Raw genomic sequence first — 19798 nt, 5'->3', positions numbered from 1 at the left:
AATTTTTTTTCTTATTATAAATGTTTTGAATAGTGTACCTCTGATTAGTGAAATGTTCACCTGTTTGGCAAGTATTATGTTCTGACAAAAAAAAAAATAGTAGTTTAAAAACACAATTAACTGTCTGGTTTCTACAACTTTTATTTATGAGAAGAAATCTGCCTGTAAACTTGAAAGAAACAAAGATTTGACATTTATTGTGATAATTACTGATATCAGCTGATATGAAAAATTAATTTTGGTCATATCGCCCAGCTCTAGTCAACATTATAATGGTACTATATGGATATATGTTTATTAATCATTTCAAAATTTGCTAAAAATGTGTTTGAATAAAAAACAAAGTAGCATTCAAAATAACAATTATTAGTTACTTTTTTCAAATAATATTTTTTATTTATTTTAAATGATTTTACTTAACTATTATAACTATTGTAAATATATTTTATGCAATTTTATCCATTAACACTCACACAAGATTGGCATATAGTATGTAATATCAGTCAATACAGATAAATTCAATAGAGATAAGCAAATAAATAAATAAATAATATATGTCGATAACCAGCATGGGCCCAGTATATTGTGCATCCCTAATTTTAAATACTGCACATACAGTACACTGTACATACTAGACAGTTCTCATTCTGGCTATTTCCTATCATGCCCTATAAAAATGTAGTGACTCATTGAGCAAATCAAACACAGCAAGTTAATTAGTTTGCTGCCTTAAGGGCATTCATTTGTGTAGCCAGTGAGTCATACACAACCACAGATCTGATGACTGGCAGTATACTGAATTGTGTGACGAAGAGATGGCCCCCCAGATGCTTAAATGGGCCCAGATGCTTTGTGTGCTTAAAATGTCTTTGCAGTCTGGGTGGTGGAGGTCATTTCCTGTGTGTCTTCTTAACCTCACCCTCCCCTAATCCTTCACTGAATGCATGAACTGAATAGACCACAGATGTGAATGTTTAAGGAAAAAGTTCACAGTTCTATTTGTCACATACACAATGGTATGCAATAAAATGTTTTATATAGCTCTCGTGACTGTGTATTTTATATACAAAGAAGTAAATGTTTATGTGCAAAATAAAAAGACTTAATGTTTATGAAAAGAGGAATATACATAAACAGTATAAGCACTTTTTTCTAAATGCAAATGTATTACTGTTAGTGACTGTGCTTGACCCATTTTTGTTAACACTAATCTAATTTTGGCTGCACTGATGAAAGCAGTTTGTATTTGTATTAATGAAGACCCATATATCCAGACATAAAAGACTTCTACTCTAAATATTTGTAAATATACCTCTTTTACAGTGGAAAGGTCACAGTTGTGCATATTTATGCAAGTTGTTGTGTCAGTATTAACTGTTTTTTTTTGTTGTTTTTTTTTCTGTGACAGGCCAGTGCTATAATGTTGTTGCAGCAGACATTGTGTTCCTAGTAGATGGATCATCCAGTATTGGCCGGGCCAACTTTATGTTAGTCAAGAATTTCATGGCAGGGATTGTCAAACCCTTTGCCAGAGCGGTAGGACCCAGTGGCATTCGTTTTGGAGTCGTACAGTACAGCGATACTGCCAGGTCTGTGAAACTCTATGTGTTTGTATACTTGATGTCATGATTAACAGAGACATTATAAAGAGGAATTATTGATATTTTATTTTTACTGGTTCATTCGTTTATTTGAAATGTGTTACAAAGTGTATTTTGGCAACCAAGATAACAAGAAGAATAACAACGTGCAATAAACGGTAAAACTGTTTGCACTACAAACTAGTGTGTTCATAATTAAGATAGTACATTAAAATAATATGGTAAGATACACCAATATGCAATATCAAGCAACAAAACAAGCTGTTTTGTACAGCTAAAAATAGCTGGACATGGATGAGACCGGAAGCCAAAGCTTCATAAAATGTAAAAATGGCTGGGCCCACTCTTATGGCAAACATAAGGTGGATACAGAACATGTTATTGTAAACAGTGTCTTTGTGTTTGATGAGGGTGCTGCACATATTATATTTGTTATGTACAGTAAAAGCACAAGGAAGGTTGTATTGGAACATTTGTTGATTATTTGTGCATTTTATGATACTCAGGGTGGAGTTTACATTTACTACATACCTGAATGGAACTGAGCTCATAACTGCAGTAGAGAATATCAACTATAAAGGTGGAAACACGCGGACTGGGGCTGGCCTCAAATACATCGCAGACAATTTCTTTAGCCCTTCATCTATCAGAGATGTACCCAAGGTGAGCTGGATATTATGACACAGTGTTTGACTTGCCATATCTGTAGTATTTTTGCAAGGACCATAAAATGTGTAAAAACATTTTTATAAAATATTTCTATTTGATAAAAATTCAGTTGTTTTGATCTTTCTATTTATCGAAGAATCCTGATTAAATTGTTTCACAGTTTTGACAAAAATGTTTGGCAGCAGAGTTGTTTTTTTTTAAAATTGTTAACATTAAGAAATGTTTCTTGATTGCCAACTTAGCATGAGAGTGATTTCTGAAGGATCAAGGGACACTGAAAACTGGAGTAATGACTGGTGAAAAGTCATCAAAGGAACAAATTACATTTTGAAATTATATTTTAAAATACAGTTGTTTTGAATTCAATTTCACAATATAACTGTTTACTGTATTTTTAGTCAGATAAATGCAACCTGGGTGAATATAAGAGACAAAATTCAGAAAAAATCTTGATTTTACCTTCCCAAACTTTTGAACAGTAGTGTATGCTAACTTTCATGTTTACAAGATTCTATGTATAATAAATACTTAAGTATATCATACTTATATGAGTAAAGACTCATCAGACTGTCTTTCATTGTTTCAGATCACTATTCTCATCACTGATGGTAAATCTCAGGACAGTGTGCAGGAGCCTGCTCAAAAATTGCGAAGCCTTGGAGTCAAAATATTTGCAGTGGGTAAGAACTGTGTTATGTGAAGTATTTAGCCACCATTGTAAGTTTTCTTTTTCTGCAGACTTCAGTCCATCTGTGTGGGCTGTGGATTTAGTATGGACTTATTTAAAATCAATTTTGGTTGTACTTACTTTGTTGCTACTTTCTCTCTTGGCGTTTCCCAGGTATAAAGAGTGCAGATCCAGCTGAGTTGAATCTCATTGCCTCTCCTCCTCAAAATGAATTCACCTCTCAGATTGGGAATTTCAAAGCTCTCATCTCTTTGCTGCCCCTAGTGTCTCGACGTGTGTGTACAACATGTGGAGGCACTTACTCAAGTGATGGTAAGCCTGACATACAGTAGACACACAATGCAATTAAATTCAAGATTATAATTATATATGAAGTTTTGTTAAATTGCATTTGTCACTTTTTAAAAGCTTTAATTGATCCTGCTAAATTACAATAATTAATTTGTGTTACTTCTTTCACCATCAGAGGTTTACAGTGGTCCATCAGACTTGCAGTTTTCAGGTGAGACCACCAATTCACTGAGATTTCGATGGACATCTGCAGGAGGGCCTGTAAGTGGCTATGTGGTTCAGTACAGGCCCCTGTCTGCCTTGGGACAGCCTATCACAGCAGAGCTCCGACAGGTAAGAAGAAAGTTATTCCTTTTAATATTTAGTTTTTATTTTATTTCAATTACTCAGAATTATTTTCATAGCGTAGTTTTAGTTTGCAACAGCAACATTGGATTACAGAAAGTAGCATAATGACCTCCACTGAACTTTATCCTTTATCCTTTTACTTACAGGAAACAATACCAAGCAACCAGCAGAGCTACACTGCACGAGAGCTGCGTTCGGGCACAGACTACCTGATCACTGTTATTGCTCAGTACCCAAACAGCTTGGGAGAATCAGTGTCTGGAAAGGCCCGAACAAGTGAGAACTGCACACAACAGAAATATGTGTCATCTAGTTCAGCATCTCTTTAAAAAACACTGACTCTCTCTTACCCCAAACTACCCTCTAGAGCCTCTCCGGGGTGTGACTGCACTGCGACTGATCCAGGCCGGGTTTTTTACTCTGGCTTTGGGCTGGGACACTCCATCTGACCAAGCACAGGGTTACAGAATTACCTATGGACCTACAGGTGAGACATGGATACTAATCCATAATTCTATTGCATTTGTCAGTAATGTTTTTACTCTTTGAATAGTGAATACCGTAACTATAGTGTGAGTCAGTGAAAGAGACATATATGTGTCATATATGTGTCTACTTACACTTATTGATTATTGCCTTAGCAAGCACCTAATGATTTTATCGGTTTGATAAAAGGAAGATGGGGAGGTGGGAGAGTGTGTTTTTGTTTCCCCAAGGTATTTTTGTCAATTACTTAAAGGAGTGCCAGTTTGCTTTACCTGGTTGGTATCCAGGTGTGAGCTGGCAGAGAACAGATCTGTCAGATTAGGTGTGGCCCTATGTATAATCAGGTTAGTTTTTGAAGCTTGAGGAAGATGTTTCAACCTGCCTGTCTCAGCCCAATGTTGCATACAAATGAATAGATGCCGAAACTGTGGTTTAAAATTGTACTATATCATTAAGTGACTCATATATTGATGATATGCTTTGTTTGGTTGGCCAGCTGGTATGAGCTACCACTGTACCAAACCCCCAAATCATGTTTTCCATGCTAGGAACCACCTAAAGAGGTTTTATCAGTTTGGAGATGAACCAAACGCATTTTAAAATGAAATGAGACAAAATGCATCTGTTGCTTATGAAAAGCTATGAAAAGGTACATAGATAAAGAGATAATGTATTAAAGCAAGTAAGAGCAGTCTAATGAATGAATGAGTCTAATGGTTTATTGCTTTTCAAAATATTGAGAGATTGATTGTGTTAGTCAGAAGAGAGAAAGATGTCACATCTGCTGTTACTCATCAGTATTAGAAACATGAAGCAGAGTTAACTGTTTTTTATAATTTAATCCGAAGGTAATATAATACAACATATAACTGTGCTTTAAGTGGAAAAAAAGAAAAATTATTTCAAAATTTGTCATTACAGTCTCTGAAAATGGTTCATTGAATTAATTATGCATTTTGACATTGAGCTTGCAGCTTAGTAAGTGAGTCATAACCTAAGTAGCCATGCTGATGAATGAGTTCAGTGAATTCATTCAGTGAAGGATTTGTCAGACTGATTTAAACTGGTAAATCCTTATTTTCAGTTTTACCAAAACATATATTTTGCATAATTCTGATACTCACACTTTGCACAGCCGACTTAAAGTACTCCACATGGCAAGCCATAGTTTAGTTGTTAGTCATTCTTTGTGCATGGCATAATTCATAACTAATGCTAAAGATTTTCCTGATTGATTGGTTAACAGGTCAGCCTGCTGCACAGCTGCTGGAACAATCTGTGGGGGCAGACTCTACCTCTCTGACTTTGGTCGGTCTTCAGTCCGACACAGAATACGTGATCAACTTGTACCCACTGTTTCCCCGTAACAGCGCCTCGCCAGCTACCCTGACTGCCCGCACATGTGAGTCCTCATTTACTACTGTTTTTTAAAAGAAATTAATAATTTTATTCACCAAAGATGCAATTGATTAAAATGACAGAAATTCATAATGTTACAAACTTTATTATTTCAAATGCTGTTGTTTCCACAAAATATTAAGTGACACTGACTTATCTGACACTTAGGACTGGAATAATGCTTGCTGAAAATTCTATCACAGAAATATATATATTTTTAAATATATCATAAATTGAAAAAGTTACTTAAATTGTAATAATATTTCACAATACGACTGTACTTTTGATCAAATAAATTAAGCATATAGCGTTAGTTCTGGCAGGTCGCGGGAGTCAAGCTCGCACCAGCTGACTCTCAGCTGATCACATCTACCTATAGGAATACGACACCTATCATGGCATTCCTATATAAGCTCTATTCAGTATTATTCGGCAGCTTTGTTGCTTGCTCAGGAGCAAAACACCCTCCTCCATCCCCAACTCCTCCATTTTGCCACAGTCAGGACTTGGCTTCTGATATTCCTCATTGATTCAGACTCCTTTTATCTGAATAATGCCTTACACTTAAATATCATTAAGTACATTAATGATGTCTGCTTTGTTCTGTTCTGTTTACCCTGGGGGGGGTTATTATTGCTGCTCTCCCTGCTCATTCATGACATGCTGCATAGATGGGCAGGGAGTTTTTTGCCCAGAACAGAAAACCGTATGTCTATCATTTTGACGACAGTGGTCCTGACAGAAATGCAATTTTGGTGCGTATAAGACAGGGTTATGGAAAAGTATGAAATTTCATTCAAGTATTTTCCAGGTCTGGAAAAGTATGGAAAAAGAAAGGAGAGTATGGAAAAATATTTGTGTTTCCAGACTTTTGCCCCTATTTAGTTTAGTTTTTTTTTTAATAATAGAAAAGTAAGAAGTTAATGAAAATAAATTTATCGTACAAGAAGCAAGGTTTCATGACAGCGGTTTAATGATTGTTTAGTGACTGATAAATACGACTGAATGAATTCAAGGTGCACTTTTTCATTATGCAAAATTCAGATTATAAGCATTTTGGGCTTCTATTCACTATATTCTTAGCACCGTATTACATACCCTCAGGGACCTTTGCAAAAAAAAAAAAAAAAGTATAGACTTTTATTCATAGTACGATGGCAGTGATGCACAAAGGAAATAGGTTATATAAAACTAGAAACTGTAATGCATAAGCATGCAAAAATACTGCTATAAGCTATAATATAGCTATAAGCTATAATAACTATAATAATGCTATAAGAACCATTTATGTTAAATACAGTCTAAAAAACTACTGAGAGGTTTGGAAATTTCAGTCTGGAAAAGTACGGAATTTTGAAATGGAAAATGTGTAGGAACCCTGATAAGAGACATTAAATCATACTGACCACATACTTTTTAAAGGTAGTGTATATGAAAACACAGACACACTCACACACACTGTTTTTTCCTCCTGCATCACTGAAGTGTTCATGCTAATATATAAAGTTCAGTCTGTGTATGTGCCTGTGTTTGCAGTGCGTTTAGAGGGAGTGCAGCAGCTCTCCGTTGAGACTGTCTCAAGCAACAGTGTTCGAGTTCGCTGGACTGGACAGGTGGGGGCCAGAGGATACAGAGTTGTTTGGGGCCCTTTCACAGGTCAGCACTTTGGAAAAGGCTATTTTTAATCAAATTCTTCCTACAAGGTAAAATAGCGATGTATCACCCAATGAGGTCAGATATCATTTCACATTTTGTTTTTATCAAGAGTCTTTTTATGTGTCTCTTTCAGGAAGTGATGTAGAGACGGTAGAATTGGGAGGTGATAGTGAATCCCACATTCTGGGGAATCTGAGACCAGACACCGAGTACATTGTTACAGTCATTGCCCTGTACAATGGAGAAGCTGAAGGACCAGCAGCCACTGCACGTTTTCAAATAGGTACACAAACACACACGCAGACACATCTACAGTAAATCTACAGAAAAAAGCAGAGCAGATTTTTTTTTAAACGGATGTACTGATTTGGAAATGATTTCTGCAAAAGGTAGTTTGGCAATATTTCTAAAATAAACTACCAAATAAAATAAAGCCAGCTAGTGTGTAAAGCATTCATTTGGAGAATTGTGTATTCAGTAGACAATATGCAGATGGTCTTGAGTTAAGAATAGTGTGAGAGAGAGAAGAAATGTAAGACAGCATAACAGAAAACAAGATGTGTGGCTCTTTTTCCATCTTGCACACAGTTATCATACACAGACTGTGAGGTGTTTGCGCTCAAATTTGCCATTGACTCATTGTCTGCTAGATCAGAAAAGAACAACTGTTTTTTTGTCTTATGACTCACAGACTGCAGTAATTGAATGCGTGATGGTGTTTGTATATGCGCATACTGTACATGTTAGAGCGGGATGCTAAGAGGAAAGAGGCAGTAACTGTCTATAAATATAACAGGACATAAAGTTCAGAAAAATGCAAGTCATTGTTCTAAATTTTTTATGGGACAGGAGAGGAGATAAAGCTAAAAGATGTTTAATGCATTTGGTTTTCAGAGCGCTCAGAGCAACAGGTCCTGAGAGCCACAACTACAGGACCCACCAGCATCAGATTAAACTGGAACCTCATACAGGCCGCCAGAGGCTACCGACTGGAATGGAAAGCTGGAGAGAGTATGAAACTGCTTAGTAAAACACACAAACACACTGTAAATTAACCACAAAAATAACCACATGCATTATTTGGATGATTATGGTCATTCATGGAAATTTTATTGGCTTGGCATACGTGGTTGTAGTGTTACATGGAAAAAAATAAGCCTGATCAGTCATAATTTTACATGAATAATGAGCTTAAACATAAACTTTGTGCAATACAAAACCAGTATCTAAAAGTGGCTACAGCAACAACAAAATAAATCAGCAAACTATGCACAGTATGACTGTAGAAGAGTTGTGTAATACTTTTTATGCTCTTTATGTGATCCTGCTGATCATAGGAGGCAGAGTTCAGAAGCAAGAGTTCCCACAAAGCACCACCAGCTATGAGCTCAGAAATCTGCAGCCGAACACAGAGTACATCATAACCCTATACACACTCTATGAGGGACGAGAGGAAGCTACTTTCTTTTCAACCAAATCACCAGGTCAGAATTTTTTTTGATGGAATACAATATGATAGTGTTTTAAAGTTCAGTATTACAGTTTAAAAACGGCTTTTTCTTTTCATTACTCACAGTATTATTACAGTATTTTTAAAATTGAGAATAGAGTAATTTCCAGGTATTTTTTATAGTCCCAAAGCAGCACTCAAGCTGCATGAAACAAGTTTGTGTAAACCAGTGGTCAATGTGTTTATTTCTGTCTAGCATACTGTACTTTTCATGTAATATATTGATGCATGGGTTGTGTTTAGCAGAACAGGCTGTTGGTCGTGTCACGAACCTGAGGGTGGTGGATACACTCGGAAACATTATACGAGTAGGATGGACAGGAGTCGCTGGGGCAACGCAATACAACATCATCATACTTAATACAGAATGTGAGAATTAAATACAAATACATATGACAGTATAGCATTAAAGTGTTGCTTCATGAGATATAAATACATTAATGAATTATTCATTCATGAGTTGTGCCACTATAATGATTGTTTGAATTGGTTTACCCATCTTTTACAGCAAATGAAGAGGTGAACAGAAGAGTTCCAGGGAACCAGACCATCTTTGACCTACAGAACCTCAAAGACGGTGTACGCTATGCTGTCAGTGTAACGGCACTAGTTGGATCTAATGAGGGGGAACCAGCAACAGTGTACATCAAAACAGGTGTGTGCATGCATTTTCTGATATTCAAGTGAATTTGTGTTTCTTAAATTGTTAGCATATTATGTATCTATAGTGTCAGAATATAACTGCTAATAACTGAATGTTTAACAGAACCGTTACAACGGGTGACCAACTTGCGGGTAGTTGGGAGCAACAGTCGACGAATCAGGATTGCATGGACTGGTATTTCTGGGGCGACAGGCTACCGAGTTACCTGGAGGCAAAGCAACAGTATGTTGACCTGTTTATGCAACGACTTGGGTTTTCTTTCTTTTTTTTTAAATTGATATTGCATAACTTATGTTAGTTTTAATCTGTTAGCTGCTCTTTCTTTATGTTTTAGCTGCAGAGCAATCCCGTGTCCTGGGTGGTGATACCACTACCTACACTATAGATGGGCTCCAGCCAGATGATACTGTTATTGTGGGTGTCGCCCCAGTGATTAATGGGCGGACTGGAGAAGTGGCCTCTGTGTCTACAAGAACCAGTGGTTCTACTGGAATAGTCTCAGGGCTACGAGTCATTGAAGTAACATCCGGAAGGATAGTAATATCCTGGACTCCTGTGAATAGAGCAACAAACTATAAAATCACTTGGCGGCGTGATGGTGTGGACAACATCAACTTTGTGCAATAAATTTATGCTAACATGGACATGAAAAAATTATTATTTTTCTTTGTTTTTACATTGTAGGAGTGGAAGACTCTGAGATTGTACCTGCTGATGTGGCCTCCTATGCCATTGAGAGACTACAGGAAGGCGCAGCCTACCAAATATTAGTCTCAGCCCTTTTTAACTCACGGGAAGGTCCTGCTGCCACTGTGAATGCAAGGACAGGTAGAACTACACCAAAATTTATTCATCTGGACACAACCATAAGCATGCATTCTAGACATGTTCACATGATTATATTAGGGCTGTAAGGTTAATGCGTAAACTTAATTAATAAGTTAGGAAAAAATAATGCAATTAAAATATTTTAATGCAGTTAACGCACTGGCGATATAACACAAGCAGGGTGAGCAATATCACAGAAGTGCGGTTTGTCCCAAATATAATGAGTGCAAATATTGTATTAATATTAATATTGTGTTATATATTTTAAATACAATATGGTCTGTTTTTGCTCAGTTTTGCCAACAAAAATATTACCCATAAAGCCACAGCAGAATTGTTCGTCTCCGAGCTACACAGCGGCATTTAGTTTCTGAATTAATCCACATTTTGAACGAATTGTGTGAATCAATGATTCAAAGGCCCATTCATACCATTTACTGAATTACTGAATGAATCAGTCCTTTGAACAAATCAATGCATGATTAAAAGCATAAAGACATTTACCGCCACCTGCTGGCAGTTTTAGTTTCAGTTTCTTATTTAGAGTTAAAAAAAAAGGGAAATAAACTTTAATGGGATAGTTCACCCAAAAAATTAAATTATGTCATCATTTACTCAGACCTGAATGACTTACTTTCTTTTGTGGAACATAAAAGAAGATATTTTGAAGACTGTTGGTAACAAAGCTGTTTTGGTTACCAATGACTTCCATTGTATGAACGAAAAAAAAAAGTTTCTCAAATTATCTTAATTTATGTTCCATAGCTTATTATGTTATGCCGTTGTAGCTTAAACATTTACGTGTAATACATTTTATGTTGTATCAAATAAAATATTTCTTTCTAAAGCTAATGTTTGTAATGTCTACTTAATACTTTCTCATTTAACACAAAAATAGCTTTAAATAATCTTTTAGGGGTATTTTCACAGCCAAATGTAATTTGCGACTCATTTGATTATTTAATCAACACATCATGTATTTAATGAGATAAAAAAATGTAGCCCTAGATTATGTATGTTTAGAAAAGTTGTCTTTAAAACATTACAATAAAATTTAAATGGACAATTTTAATTGACTATTGCAGTTTATCATTAAGTGTTTTTCTATGCATATACAGTGGGTACGGAAAGTATTCAGACCCCCTTAAATTTTTCGCTCTTTGTTATATTGCAGCCATTTGCTAAAATCATTTAAGTTCATTTTTTTTCCTCATTAATGTACACACAGCACCCCATATTGACAGAAAAACACAGAACTGTTGACATTTTTGCAGATTTATTAAAAAAGAAAAATTGAAATATCACATGGTCCTAAGTATTCAGACCCTTTGCTGTGACACTCAGGTTTAACTTTTAAAACTCAGTCTTTAACTCAGGTGCTGTCTATTTCTTCTGATCCTCCTTGAGATGGTTCTACACCTTCATCTGAGTCCATCTGTGTTTGATTATACTGATTGGACTTGATTAGGAAAGCCACACACCTGTCTATATTAGACCTTACAGCTCACAGTACATGTCAGAGCAAATGAGAATCGTGAGGTCAAAGGAATTGCCTGAAGAGCTCAGAGACAGAACTGTGGCAAGGCACAGATCTGGCCAAGATTACAAAAAAATTCTGCTGCACTTAAGGTTCCTAAGAGCACAGTGGCCTCCATAATCCTTAAATGGAAGATGTTTGGGACGACCAGAACCCCTCCTAGAGCTGTCCATCTGGCCAAACTGAGCTATCGGGGGAGAAGAGCCCAAAGATCACTGTGGCTGAGCTCCAGAGATGCAGTCGGGAGATGGGAGAAAGTTGTAGAAAGTCAGCCATCACTGCAGCCCTCCACCAGTCGGGGCTTTATGGCAGAGTGGCCCGACGGAAGCCTCTCCTCAGTGCAAGACACATGAAAGCCCGCATGGAGTTTGCTAAAAAACACCTGAAGGACTCCAAGATGGTGAGAAATAAGATTCTCTGGTCTGAAGAGACCAAGATAGAACTTTTTGGCCTTAATTCTAAGCGGTATGTGTGGAGAAAACCAGGCACTGCTCATCATCTGTCCAATACAGTCCCAACAGTGAAGCATGGTGGTGGCAGCATCATGCTGTGGGGGTGTTTTTCAGCTGCAGGGACAGGACGACTGGTTGCAATCGAGGGAGAGATGAATGCGGCCAAGTACAGGGATATCCTGGACGAAAACCTTCTCCAGAGTGCTCAGGACCTCAGACTGGGCCGAAGGTTTACCTTCCAACAAGACAATGACCCTAAGCACACAGTTAAAATAACGAAGGAGTGGCCTCGCAACAACTCCATGACTGTTCTTGAATGGCCCAGCCAGAGCCCTGACTTAAACCCAATTGAGCATCTCTGGAGAGACCTAAAAATGGCTGTCCACCAACGTTTACCATCCAACCTGACAGAACTGGAGAGGATCTGCAAGGAGGAATGGCAGAGGATCCCCACATCCAGGTGTCAAAAACTTGTTGCATCTTTCCCAAAAAGACTCATGGCTGTATTAGATCAAAAGGGTGCTTCTACTAAATACTGAGCAAAGGGTCTGAATACTTAGGACCATGTGATATTTCAGTTTTTCTTTTTTAATAAATCTGCAAAAATGTCAACAATTCTGTGTTTTTCTGTCAATATGGGGTGCTGTGTGTACATTAATTAGGAAAAAAAAAGAACTTAAATGATTTTAGCAAATGGCTGCAATATAACAAAGTGAAAAATTTAAGGGGGTCTGAATACTTTCCTTACCCACTGTATGTATTTTTTTTTTTAATTCATGTGTCCTGTAATCCTAAATCTGATGACATGCAGACAGGCATGAGGGCTTGGCAATCATCCCTCCCCTCCAGTAACCGTTCAGTCACATAAGATTGCAGCAATTAGTAAATGACAATGATTCTACAGTCTAATTAATTTATGATGGACAAAATCAATTTTTTTCTTTGGAGAAGATATATGGATATATGTCACGGCAGAGAAGAAAGAAAGATCACCTTTCAGTTTCATGCTGACTTTAAAGATTTGTAATTTCTCAGCTTTCAGCAGTAAGGAAGGTCTAATCTCAGTGTATTTTTTGCCTGAATAGCTGACTCTGCTCATTCTATCCTTCAGATCAGGTCACGGTGGGTCGTGTCACCAATTTACAGGTAGTGGAGGCCCAAGGAGAGTTTGTTCGAGTCAGCTGGGTTGGAGTTCAAAATGCAACATCATACAGAATACTCTGGAGGAGGACTGATGGTGAGATCTTAGAGTGATTTTAAAGTAAATGCTCACATAGGTGAATGTAAGTGTTCTTTCCTATAGGAAGAGAACCCCTGCTAATACTAACTAATTTCTGTATGATATTAATTTGAAAATAGGGTTTGTGACCTCCAGGGGTCACAGCTCATAAATTGTCATAAGTATCATCTTTCATATTAAAGATGATCAAAGTCAAAAGAAAGCCTCAACCATCATAGTAAAATAAATTGTAGGTGGAGAGGAGCTGAGTCAGCTGGTTGGTGGTAACGTGACCTCAGTGGATCTGAGGCAGTTGGATCAAGGGGCACAGTATGAAGTGAAGGTTCTGGCTCTAGTCCGAAACAGAGAGGGCCCACCTGTCTCTGTCAGAGTCACTACGGGTGAGTGTTGTTTGTCTGTGATGTTTGATATATAGTGTTTCAAGTAATAGGTACTTTAATGGAGATTAACCCGTATTATCTAGTGCTGGGTTTACAATTTTAAAGGATTCTCATTTTTTATAAACCAATATTGATTATTAAATCAACAATATCAAGATATAATATAACAATAAATAAATAACAATATAACAATATCCCAACAATCAGCCTTTTTGTCCTTGCTGTTTCTGTTAATGCATGAACAAATTTCACTAAACATTATTTGTAACATGGTTCTCAGCTTCTCTAATATTTACACAGTGTACAAAATAAAGACGTGAACACATATGAGACCCTGAACCACAAAACCAGTCATCAGGGTCAATTTTTGAAACTGAGATTTGTCATCTGAAAGCTGAATAAATAAGAATAAAGAAGTTTTCCATTGATATATGTTTTGTTAGGACAGAACAATATTTGGCTGAGATACAACTATCTGAAAATCTGGAATCTGAGGGTGCAAAAAAAAACCAAAATATTAAGAAAGTCGTCTTTTAAGTTGTCCAAATGAAGTTCTTAGCAATGCATGTTACTAATCAAAAATTAAGTTTTGATAGATTTACGATAGGAAATTTACTAAATATCTTTATGGAACATGATCTTTACTTCATATCCTAATGATTTTTGGCATAAAAAAAAAAAATGAAAATTTTGACCCGTGCAATGTATTGTTGGCTATTGCTACAAATATATCTGTGCTACTTAAGACTGGTTTTGTGGTCCAGGGTCACATATTATTGTTTTGTGTTATTTGATTATCTGTTATTGTGGCTTTGCTGAAGATCAGATCAAATTTAATTGAGTCGTTGTTTGTTGTACAGGGGGACAGACAGGCACAAGAGTCGAGGGTTTGCGTGTTTTGGACTCAACCCCAGGGGGGGCTCCGAATAACCTGGAGAGCAGTGAGAGGAGCCAGCTCATATCGCATCTACTGGAGGTCCTCACAAGGTAGTTAAACAGGCACATATGTACCCACACACAAACTAGACTCAACTAACTTCATGTCGTCATTATGCTTGTTTTGACTAGGCGAGCCTGAATCAAGTCGTCTGATTAGTGGAGATGCAACTTCGTACACCCTCGATGGACTTCGTCCTGGTCTGAGCTACACTGTAAGACTGTCTGCTGTGGTGGATGGTCAAGAAAGTGAAGCTACCACCATCAGAGCAACCACTGGTACAAATGACACAATGTATTTCACATTATATCTCTGTTTTTCTCCAGCCTCTTTTGTTCATTATTTCTGTCTCTTTATTTTTTAGATGCCCTGCCACCTGTGACTGGTTTGAGTGTGACAGACAGTACTGAGAATTCAGTCCTTTTAGGATGGTCACCAGTAACAGGAGCCACAGGTTATATTTTACGCTGGATAGATGAAGAGGGTGAGGAACTGGTAGTGCGTGGTTTAAGGATCAGAAGCACAATTATAGTTGAATGCACTGTTTAGTGTATTACATATTCTCTTTCTTCAGACACAGGAACAGGTCAGACGGAAACGCTGCCCAGTTCAGCCACTTCTTACCGTGTAATAGGTCTACGCCTGGGCCGTCGGTACCGTTTCACTGTGCAGCCCACCTTCCAAAACCAGGTTGGACCTGAGACCAGTGTGGAGGAACGCACAGGTTATACAGTTTCTGTCTCTTTCTATTCAAACTATAGACAAATTGAAATAGCTTTTCTTTTAAATGTTTAATCTGTTCAAATTAATTATTAACTGATTAAGTTTTAAGAATTCTCTTCTGCTTACCAAGCTTGCATTTATTTAATTTAAAATCAAAATACAGCAAAAGCAGTAATATTGTAAAATATTTTTACTATTTAAAATAACTGCTTTTCTATTTGAATATATTTTAAAACAGAATTCATTCCTGTGATCAAAGCAAAATTTTCAGCATCATTACTCCAAACTTCAGTGTCACATGATCCTTTAGAAATTATTCTAATATGCTGATTTACTGTTTAAGAAACATTTTTATTATGATCAGTATTTAAAACAGTTGAGTTGAGGATTCTTTAATGAATAGAAAGATCCAAAAATCAGCATATATCTGAAAGCTTTTGTAACATTGCACACTATACCATTCAAAAACTTGGAGTCAGTATAATTTTTGGGTGGAAAGAAATTATAAAAATTAATACTTTTATTTAGCAAGGATGCTTTAAATTGATCAAAAGTGATGATAAAGACATTTATAATGTTACAAAAGATTTCTATTTCAGATAAATGCTGTTATTCTGAGCTTTCTCTTCATTAAAGAAACCTAAAAAAGATATACTTAGCTGTTTTCAACATAAAAATAGAATACAATACATAGAATACAGTTGTTAAAAAATGGTGTATTTTGGATCAAATAAATGCAGACTTGTTTAAAAACATTAAAAATCTTACTGTTCAAAAACTTTTGACTGGTAGTGTATATATACTGTATTATTGGTAATTTAACAAATGAAAGTACTTGTTTTAGTATTTAATTTAGGGCTGTCACTATTTTTTTTTAATCTAATTAATTACATAATGTCCTGATTAATTAATCACAAATTAATCGCACATCAATTTTGGCTGAAAAATGACCCCCCCCCCCAATAGGTAATCAAAAACAATTTTTATTTTAAACAAGAAAAGCATTGAATAGATATCACAAAAAAAGTAGCTTTAGAAAGAAATATTTTGAATCAGCATTGCATAAATGTATCAATGTAACAATTTAAATGTATTTGTGTTTAGTATACACATAACAGATGTAAGTTACCATTAATGTTTTACTGTTAGAAAGAAAATACAGATCTGAGTCTTCCGGTAAAACCTTTTATGTGAATTATTTCATGCAGTACTGTGACTTTGAAGTTTAGGCAAATTATAGCTTGCGGTGTGAGTACAGTGAATAACATACCATTATACGGGTCAGTCACAGAGAGATTTTTCTCTCACTACCACAGAGGCTGACAGATGATCGTAGTGCTTGATGTCATGTTGTATTCTCACACTATCAGTGTGCAATGAACATAACTGTCATTTGTAGAGAAACATTCCTATAGATAATTTGCACCAGCTTTATTTTTACAATATGATATGAATGAATGTTTGCATAAATGAATAAGTGAGTTACAACATTGTTCTGCTTCATCTTCTGCTGTATTCTTTGCTTAATATGTTTAATAAACTCATGTTTCAGTGTGTGTGGGAGGGCGTTTGGATGTCGTCTTCCTTGTCCCTGCGTCTCGTGATCGCTCTGGCCTGGTGGGACCTTTGTTGTCTCTGCTTGCCAGTTCTGCTGGATCCTTCACCTCGATTGGACCCAGAGACTCACAGGTACAGTTTTTTGGTACTATGGTCATGGTGTTCCCATTTTTTGCTGTGCTGTCAGAGTGCCCTCTTCTGACAGAGTACATGAGACATTGAGCTGTCCAGTGAGAATGAAGTGCTTGTAATACCTGCTTACTCCAGATGGGGGTGGTGATGTACAGTGAAGATCCAAAAGTGCGCTTCCTCCTCAATCGTCATAGCAACAGTGAGACCCTTCTGCAGGAAATTTTGGCCACCCCATTCAACGACAGACCAGGAAATAATATAGGTCTGTTTGTTTGTTTGTTTTTTTACTTGCTATGCTGTACTGTTTTGATGTTTGTGTACCATGAGGTAACTATGTATGTGAATCTAACATGTTTCACCTCAAAATCAAGTTTTAATTGCAAACATGTACATATGTGCCTCTGGACCACAAAACTTGTCTTAAGTAGCACGGGTATATTTGTAGCAATAGGCAAAAATACACTGTATGGGTCAAAATTATCAATATTTCTTTTATGCTAAAAATCATTAGGATATTAAGTAAAGATCATGTTCCATGCAGATATTTTGTACGTTTTCTACCGTAAATATGTCAAAACTTATTTCTGATTAGTTAATTGCATTACTAAGAACTTCATTTGGACAACTTTAAAGGCAATTTTCTCAATATTTTGATTTTTTTGCACCCTCAGATTCCAAATATTGTTCTGTCCTAACAAACCATGCACCAATGAAAAGCTTATTTATTAAGCTTTCAGATGATGCATAAATCTCAATTTCAGAAAATTGACCCTTATGAGTGGTTTTGTGGTCCAGGGTCACATTTTTAACATTCAGGTGTCAGTATTATGTGAATGCGAGTGTGCTGATATTTTCTGTATTTATGTATAGGCCAGGCAATGACATACGCACGTCAGTTTTTGCTGAGCGCTCCAGCAGGTCGGAGGTATGATGTTCCCGGGGTGGTTGTCATTATCGCTGATGAGAAGTCAACCGATGATCTTAGCCAGCCTGCTGCCGCTGTTAGAGCCGATGGTAAGCTACACAAAACCACAGCGCACACACAGAGAACAAACCATCCCGGCTGCTTTGTCCCATGTCAGTAAGAGTGAGTTAGCACTGTAATAACTCTGTCCCTCAGGTGTGACAGTGTTGGCGGTAGGAATTGGACGTGCAGACTCTAGAGAGTTGCGTTCGGCAGTGACGGATGGCAGCACTCAGAATCTGCTCTATGCTCAAGACGCAAATCAGCTCTATGGTCTCCACCCCGACCTGGCAGACCTCCTCTGTGGCCTTGCACGAGGGACTAGTGTCACGGTCAGATCAAATCCATCCGTCTAGCTGTCATAAATGTCGTATCAACCGATTTTTTTTATTATGACGCTTGCTTGGGCTGTGAAGCTTAGTGGAGTCATGATACAACAATAGGGTTTTTTTTATATTATGGTGGTTTCAAACTTCACTGATAGTCTTTATTCATAAAAAAAGACTAATTTCGATTTGTTGTCTCCTTTTAGCCAGGGTCTTGTACTGTAGAGTGTCCAAGGGTAAGTGTGTACTGAGAAGACAAACACATATAGAAACACCAAGACATAATTACATATATATGACCCTGGACCACAAAACCAGTCATAAGTAGCATGGGTGTATTTGTAGGAATAGCCAAAAATACACTGTATGGGTCAAAATTATTGTTTTTTCTTTTATGCAAAAATCATTAGCATATTAAGTAAAGATCATGTTCCATGAAGAAATTTGGTACATTTCCTACCGTAAATATATCATAACTTAATTTTTGATTAGTAATATGCATTGCTAAGAACTTTATTTAGACAACTTTAGCATTTAAATTGTTTTGCACCCTCAGTTTCCAGATTTTCAAATAGTTGTCTCATCCTAACTATACATCAGTGTAAAGCTTATTTATTCAGCTTTCAGATGATGTATAAATCTCAATTTCGAAAAATGTACACTTATCACTGGTTTTGTGGTCAAGGGTCACATTTACATCCACATGCACCTCACAAGAGATTGACCTGTGTTTTTGTTGCAGGGTGCTAAAGGGGAACCGGGTCAGAAGGTATTATTTGTTCTTGCATATAATAACTCCAAGTTGTTTGTTGGTGAAATTTCTGGTGAAATGTTTATATATCTTGTCTGTTTGTGTGTATATAGGGTGAGAGGGGCAGAGATGGAGTGGATGGAAGAAAAGGCGAGCCTGTAAGTTTATCTGGATGCACATTTACCTCTGTTTGTTCATCTACACTATGGGATTCATTAATTATATCCTCAAGTGAATGTCTATCTAATTATGTGTGTGTGCATGTGTGCTTTTTAAATAGGGACGTGATGGTTTACCTGGTCGTGACGGGCCTAGAGGCCCAGAGGGACCACCAGGTCAACCAGGCAGCGGTTTGGGAGTGAGAGGAGAGAAAGGCGAAAGAGTAAGTGGCACTTAAAATATGTATACACACATATGCATACAGATCACAAATGTTGAAATGCTCTCTCCTTCTCCATTTGTTTCCCTTCATCTTTTTCAGGGTTTCCCAGGATTGGATGGCAGCCCAGGAGTTCCAGGTCGTCCTGGTGCAGTTGGACTACCAGTAAGAAAGAAATCATGAGTAATGTTATTAAGTAGTACTGTTAAAACAGGTGTTTGTGGATGTGTACACATCATAGAATAATAATCAGGTCTGGATGCATGCTAAAAACTCTTAAT

General features: G+C 36.9%; 1 protein-coding gene across 1 annotated transcript in view; it reads left to right on the top strand.

Moving 5' to 3' along the window:
- Positions 1 to 19798, top strand: part of col7a1 (collagen, type VII, alpha 1) — a 67001-nt gene that overhangs the window by 7199 nt on the left and 40004 nt on the right. The window contains 33 exon segments of the mRNA XM_051112948.1: positions 1409 to 1589; positions 2108 to 2264; positions 2857 to 2950; positions 3112 to 3270; positions 3425 to 3582; positions 3744 to 3873; positions 3965 to 4084; positions 5330 to 5485; positions 7018 to 7137; positions 7271 to 7420; positions 8032 to 8148; positions 8475 to 8621; positions 8891 to 9016; positions 9156 to 9302; positions 9414 to 9533; positions 9646 to 9909; positions 9996 to 10139; positions 13240 to 13365; positions 13602 to 13748; positions 14609 to 14658; positions 14660 to 14735; positions 14817 to 14963; positions 15050 to 15169; positions 15260 to 15409; positions 16961 to 17097; positions 17233 to 17359; positions 17968 to 18111; positions 18218 to 18393; positions 18594 to 18623; positions 19130 to 19156; positions 19252 to 19296; positions 19419 to 19520; positions 19620 to 19682. Of these exon segments, the coding sequence (XP_050968905.1) occupies positions 1409 to 1589; positions 2108 to 2264; positions 2857 to 2950; positions 3112 to 3270; positions 3425 to 3582; positions 3744 to 3873; positions 3965 to 4084; positions 5330 to 5485; positions 7018 to 7137; positions 7271 to 7420; positions 8032 to 8148; positions 8475 to 8621; positions 8891 to 9016; positions 9156 to 9302; positions 9414 to 9533; positions 9646 to 9909; positions 9996 to 10139; positions 13240 to 13365; positions 13602 to 13748; positions 14609 to 14658; positions 14660 to 14735; positions 14817 to 14963; positions 15050 to 15169; positions 15260 to 15409; positions 16961 to 17097; positions 17233 to 17359; positions 17968 to 18111; positions 18218 to 18393; positions 18594 to 18623; positions 19130 to 19156; positions 19252 to 19296; positions 19419 to 19520; positions 19620 to 19682 (4157 nt within the window).

Source organism: Labeo rohita, chromosome 6 (assembly GCF_022985175.1).
Source record: "Labeo rohita strain BAU-BD-2019 chromosome 6, IGBB_LRoh.1.0, whole genome shotgun sequence".
Taxonomy (NCBI): domain Eukaryota; kingdom Metazoa; phylum Chordata; class Actinopteri; order Cypriniformes; family Cyprinidae; genus Labeo; species Labeo rohita.
The sequence above is the reverse complement of the archived record's forward strand: the minus strand, read 5'-3'. Positions and strand labels throughout refer to the sequence as shown.